Source organism: Heterodontus francisci, chromosome 15, assembly GCF_036365525.1.
Source record: "Heterodontus francisci isolate sHetFra1 chromosome 15, sHetFra1.hap1, whole genome shotgun sequence".
NCBI classification, from domain to species: domain Eukaryota; kingdom Metazoa; phylum Chordata; class Chondrichthyes; order Heterodontiformes; family Heterodontidae; genus Heterodontus; species Heterodontus francisci.
The window spans coordinates 16,890,222-16,896,862 of NC_090385.1; the positions used below are offsets into that span (position 1 = coordinate 16,890,222).

A 6,641-nucleotide genomic window follows, 5' to 3' on the forward strand; every position below is an offset into this window, starting at 1 on the left:
GCAAAAATTAATTGGAGCTGAAGGGTGAGGAAAAAATCCAACTCATGTCATTCAAGGTGCCCCAGTCCAGTAAATTCTAGGCCATTGTGTTGGACTCTTCTGATTTGCAGTTATGCTCCATGCAACAAATGCTAATGAGTTTTCTATAATTCTATTAAAAAGTACCTGGATCTGCACTTGAAGTGCCGTAACCTACAAGGCGACAGACCAAGAGCTGGGAAGTGGGATTAGGCTGGACGGCTACTTATCGGCCGGCACAGACACGATGAGCTGTAAAACGTCTATGATTCTAGTTCTCCAGGAAATGTTGCCATAAATTCTCCACTGGAGAATCAGGGAGAATGGTAGAACTTGTGGCAATGGGGGCTAATTGTGCTGTTCCAGGTGGTTCCAGGCCATAATACACTACACCCTAACAGCAATTTGTATTTATCAAGTTGTGTGCTATTTGTTACTTGTTAAAATCACAAGTGACATCTTACGTGACTATGACAAAAGGCAATTATCCTTTCTCAACCTGTCTGCAGCCTTGGGCACAGTTAACAATAACCCAAGACATTGCAATTAACTCACAGATCAACTCTCAAATTAAATTGCTACCTTTGCATCATTGTGAACCATTGAAAGTACTTTGTATTGAGAGAAAATTGGCAGTGTGACTATGTTGGTCGAATTATTTTTGGAACTTAGTCTTGCAGTTCAATAAGTCTGAAACTTTCAGAAAGTCTGTGTTATACTCAAGAACTTTAGATTTGTATTGTTCACTCTTAAGTGCACATCTTTAACAGATATATAAAGAATTGTAACAAATTCCGTTACCTGCTATTTCTGTTAGCTCTGCATTCATTGAATGGCTTCAACTAACAGTTGGATTATATAATTGCATTCTTCATGTTATAATTCCATAAAATCTATTACATTAGGGATTCAGATGGTAATCTGCATGTTTTGGATATTTCAATCAGATTTGCAATTCAAAGCTGGTTACGCACTATTTTCAGTTACTTTAAGAAAATTGGGGATTAAAACACATCTTGGACGATGGTGCAAAATGGGCATTATCGGACTGGCGATAGCATCTGACATTCAGTTCCATTGCAGTCAACTGCAGCCCCTTGGTTTCTTTATAACATCTATATCCCATAATTACTTCATAATTACGTTTTGGAAAGAACAAACTAAAGCAATGTTTCAGTTAATTAAATTATCTTCATCTTTTTATCACATGGGACATTGCTAAAATTATACACAACAAATCTTATTAATATACTGATCTTTTTTTCCTTGCACTGTACTGTAGAGATTGGTCTGTGTTACCACTTGTAGCTTGTGTTGCACTCATGATTTCTGTTATACCCCGCTGGAACATAGTAACATAGGGACAGGAGGAGGCCATTTATCCCCTTGAGGATGTTCTGCCATTCAGTAAGATCATAGCTGATCTGCAACCTAACTCCATATACCTCCCTTGGCCCCATATCCCTTAATACCTCTGTGTCATGCAGACCCCCACCTGCCAAGAATGAGGCATATTAATTTTGTCATATGAACATTGATTTTAAACTGTTGCTGGAGTGAAGAAATGACTTGTCTGAAGATCACTGGACACTGGGCTGGAAGGACATTTGCATACTAAGAGACGCTGCTTGTGGAAACAAAGGAATATTCCCTGCTCCAATTAACCCAAATGGATTTTGATCACCAGACACTGAAGGTGTAAGACTTACCAGCAATCAAAGACTCAACATTGAACTTAAAGGACTGTAACTACCAGATATTGCCTTAAACTTTTCCACTTTATTCCTTCTACTTTTGCTGTCTCTATCTGCGTCTGTGGTTATCATGTATGCATGTTGGTGTGGTCGCTTTGCATATTTGTAGTCGTTTAAGATTAATAAACTTCTACCTTTCTTGCTTAAATCTAAGGAAACCTGTTTGATTTCTTTGCCTTACAATTGGAGCAGTGAACAGGATTGACTAAGCGAGAGTTAAAAACACGGTGTTTTAAAAATTAAACCCTGTTACGGTTAAACCAGGCAAAGGCTGAGAGGGAACCCCTAGAGCCCTTGTCAGCTGGTTGTAACACTCTGGTTAACAAAAATCTCTCAATCTCAGATTTAAAATTAACTATTGTCCTAGCATCAATTTCTGATGCGAGTTCCAAACTTCTACCAGCCTTCGCATATAGAAATGTTTCCTAATTTCACTCCTAAAAGGTCTGGCTCTTAATTTTTAGACTATGACCCCTGGTCCTCGACTCCCCAAACAGTGGAAATAGTTTCTCCCAATCTACTTTATCTGTTTCCCTTAATATTTTGAAAGCTTCGTTCAAACCATCCCTTAAACATCTAAATTCCAAGGAATACAACCCTAGTTTGTGTAAGCTCTCCTCATAATTTAACCCTTGGAGTCCAGGTATCATTCTGGTAAACTTGAGCTGCACTCCCTCCAAGGTCAATATATCCTTCCTAAGGTGTGGTGCCCAGAACTGAACACAGTAACTCCAGGTGTGCTCTAACCAGGGCTTTGTGCAACTGAAGCATAACCTCTACCCGCTTGTATTCTGTTTTTCCAGATATCGAGACCAGCATTCCATTAGACTTGCTGATTATTTTCTGAACCAGACTCCGGATTGAGTTATTCTCTGTTGGTTTGTGTCACACTACGTTGGTGTGGACTGTATTTAGTTGGTTTAGTTGTAATTCTCAGTTTCTAAATTGACTTTTATAAAATTCGTTTGCATCTATTATAGATTATTCGCAGCACCCTGAAAGATGTTTCGTTTCAGCAATGATTCTCTCTAAATTCAACCCGAAGCAGCAAAGTAAGCTTTGCTTCTTTGGTCAACATGTCCAATCTTCTGGAATAATGAGTGGTATTATTCTAATACAGAAATGTGAATATGGATGTGATGTAACTAATCTGTACTTCAGAACTGTCGTGGCTTAAACCACCCAGGTTTAAACCGTGCATTCATTCTCTAGGGTAACAAAAACGGTACATCGTTTACAACAGATGTTATTTTTCTTACTTAAGAGCTTTGTTGGTGTTGTAGGACACAGAATGGGATCAGATTTATTTTCCATAATACAATCATGTTCTTCCTATTTGACATAACGAGTTCTAGCGTGACAGGCAACATGTGATAAAACTACATCCTCTTTTGTCATGTTAATTAATTCCACTATTACATTCAGTTCGATGTTAACCGAGATAAATTCTTTTCAGTGTCTGAATCTTTCTCCCCCATACTTTCTGCTTTGATGTGAAGGTGCCAGCACAAACGCGAACTCACAAGTGGTTGATTAATTTAGACATTTAGTTTTTGCAGGCAGGCAGACCAGCTGCCTCCGAAGTGCTCTCTGCCTCCAGTTGTATCTTACCAGTGTTTCTGAGCCTCCTATTCCTGAACACCGAGATGATGACCAGCACATTGCCCAGGATGTCCACCACAGTGGTGAAGATCAGCACCGTGGCCAGCGCCGTGGTGACCCCAGGAGAAGGTGACCACTCAGAGTCCCAGGACCCAAGCTCGGAACAGTTCCCATCTTCCGACATGTCCGAGGCAGGCGGCTTTCATCCAGCTACCCTTCAAACCCCCAAACTTCTTCCTTATTTAACGGCCAAAAAAAAAAACCAAAACCCCGTTTATGTCCTGACCAAGTCTCGATTCGATTGCTGATTGTAAAGGACTTCTTTCAATTAGGTCATTCGCTGCGTTCAGCGCACCCTCCCTAACTTGTTAACAAAGTTGAGCGAAAGCTGCCTTCACGTTACTATGAGTATCATCCTGTTTAGACCGTAGTCCGGGCTGCTGACTTAGTTTTGGGATTGCAATGCTGAACTGGAGCTGTTCCGGACTGAGAACGTGTGCAAGTCTTGGGTGCTTTATATAGCAGTCATTCCCTATCCCGGTTGGACTCTGATGTGTTTGTAACTGTCAGGATTCAGGGGCTCTTCCCTTCACACTGCCTTCTCAACCTTCTCTACTTATACACTTCCCCGCACCTTGATTGTGATGGGTCAACCCGAGGCGACAGCATCACTTAGATGGAAGACCTGTTGGAAGTAAGGATGACACCCCCCACCACCACCGCACCCCCCCCCCCCCCCCCCCCAACACGCTTTTCTATCCACAAACCTTCCTCAGTCTGAGTGAAAACACATAGATACAGCGCCATCCAGTGAAAGCACAAAACTCAAAGCACAGCAAATCAATCATGCCGGAACAAGCTCCTGTCTCAATGTTTTCTTTTTCTCTACCATTCCAATCTTGCATCAGCTTTTCAAATACATCTAACCAGTGCATCCCACAGTGTTCCAGTGAGAATCTGTAATCTGTCTGTCTGTATCTGTGACTGGATCATGATTGACAGATTGTCAATGGAAAGTGGCGCAGTGGTTAGCACCGCAGCCTCACAGCTCCAGCGACCCGGGTTCAATTCTGGGTTCTCCCTGTGTCTGCGTGGGTTTCCTCCGGGTCCTCCGGTTTCCTCCCACAAGCCAAAAGACTTGCAGGTTGATAGGTAAATTGGCCGTTAAAAATTGCCCCTAGTATAGGTAGGTGGTAGGGAAATATAGGGACAGGTGGGGATGTGGTAGGAATATGGGATTAGTGTAGGATTAGTATAAGTGGGTGGTTGATGGTCGGCACAGACTCGGTGGGCCGAAGGGCCTGTTTCAGTACTGTATCTCTCTCTCTCTCTCTAAAGGTAGAAACAGAAAAATAGGAGCAGGAGTAGGCCATTTGGCCCTTCGAGCCTGCACTGCCATTCAATACGATCATGGCTGATCGTCCAAACTCAGTACCCTGTTCCCGCTTTCTCCCCGTATCCCTTTAGCCCTAAGAACTATATCTAACTCTTTCTTGAATATATTTAATGGTTTGTCCTCAACTGCTTTCCGTGGTAGAGAATTCCACAGCTTCACCACGCTCTGGGTGAAGAAATCTCTCCTCCTAAATGGCTAACCCCTTATCCTTAGACTGTGACTCCTGGTCCTGGACTCCCCCACCATAGGGAGCATCCTTCCTGCATCTCATCTGTCCAGTCCTGTTAGAATTTTGTAGGTTTCTATGAGATAAAATGTGCCTAATCTAACAATCATCGCAATCTCTCCAAACCCCAATTCCCCAAATGCAATCATTGATTAGAATACGACTAGTCTTCATTTCTAAACCATTCATTGCGAAATGTGCTGTGAATTCTAACCATACGATTTCGAATGAAACTTGGAAGATGCTGAAGGGACTGGATTGTGTCTGTGTGGGCAGTTTGTTTCTACTAAATAAGCTAGGGAGGATCAAGTCGCTCACAATCTCAAGTCGCGCAAAGCCAGGTCTAGGCTTTTTTCCGGGAAATAGTGAAACGCTTGAACAGCTGGCCAGCTCATGCAGTGGGTGCCAATTTACTGAATTAATTCAAGCGAGAGATGGACCTGTTTCTGGCTGGGGCAGAGATCAGCTTGCAGAAAATGTAGGAACTGTATGGCATTAATCAGGGCCAGATTGGTCTGCTGCTGTAGTTTTTGATCACCTAAAGGGTGGTGTGAGGGTCTGTAAAAAATCTCTCAGATTTCTTTTCCCTAAGTGTTCTGTGTTTTACCTGTTTTATTTTTGTCTCTCCCAGGAGAGTCATCACAGTTATATGGTACTGGTTGGATGGCTCAGTGAGTCTCTTGATGGGTATATAAGGCAAGAGTCAGTATAATCTCATAAACTTAAAAAACATGAAACTTAGAAGAGTTAAGATGATAATACAGAAGAGAAATGCACTGTCTAAATTGCTGTGACCATACAGTAGTAATTATGATAGATAATGTTTGTTCACTGCGCTGTCTGTGAGCTAATATATTGAGACAAGTAATAAAATTCAGGTAAATGTTTAATATGTCTTGTGGAGGCATGAGTCTAGAAATTATGCTCATCAGACAGGTCAGTGACCTGAAACATTAACTCTGCTTCTCTCTCCACAGATGCTGCCAGACCTGCTGAGTATTTCCAGCACTTTCAGTCTTTATTTCAGATTTCCAGCATCTGCAGTATTTTGCTTATATTTCTCAGTTTTTTTTTAGATTAGATTAGAGATACAGCACTGAAACAGGCCCTTCGGCCCACCAAGTCTGTGCCGAACATCAACCACCCATTTATACTAATCCTACACTAATCCCATATTCCTACCAAACATCCCCACCTGTCCCTATATTTCCCTACCACCTACCTATACTAGTGACAATTTATAATGGCCAATTTACCTATCAACCTGCAAGTCTTTTGGCTTGTGGGAGGAAACCGGAGCACCCGGAGAAAACCCACGCAGACACAGGGAGAACTTGCAAACTCCACACAGGCAGTACCCGGAATCGAACCCGGGTCCCTGGAGCTGTGAGGCTGCGGTGCTAACCACTGCGCCACTGTGCCGCCCACCTTTAAAATTGTTCCTGCGCCCCCTTTAAAATTGTGCCATTTAGTTTAAGATTGCCTCTCCTTATTCCTCCTACAAAATGTATCCCTTCACATTTCTTTGCATTCAATTTCATTTACCATGTGTCCACCGGTTTCACCAGTCTGTCTACATCCTCATGAAGTCTCGGTCTTCCTCATTGTTCACTATGTTTCCGAGTTATTATTTATCATTTGTCAT

At 42.2% G+C, this 6,641-nt stretch overlaps 1 protein-coding gene across 1 annotated transcript in view; it reads right to left on the reverse strand.

Moving 5' to 3' along the window:
* Positions 1 to 3,558, reverse strand: part of mtnr1c (melatonin receptor 1C) — a 141,315-nt gene extending 137,757 nt beyond the window's left edge. Inside the window, exon 1 of the mRNA XM_068046975.1 lies at positions 3,384 to 3,558. Within this exon, the coding sequence (XP_067903076.1) occupies positions 3,384 to 3,558 (175 nt within the window). The remainder of the gene's footprint in view (positions 1 to 3,383) is intronic.
* Positions 3,559 to 6,641: the final 3,083 nt, after the last annotated feature.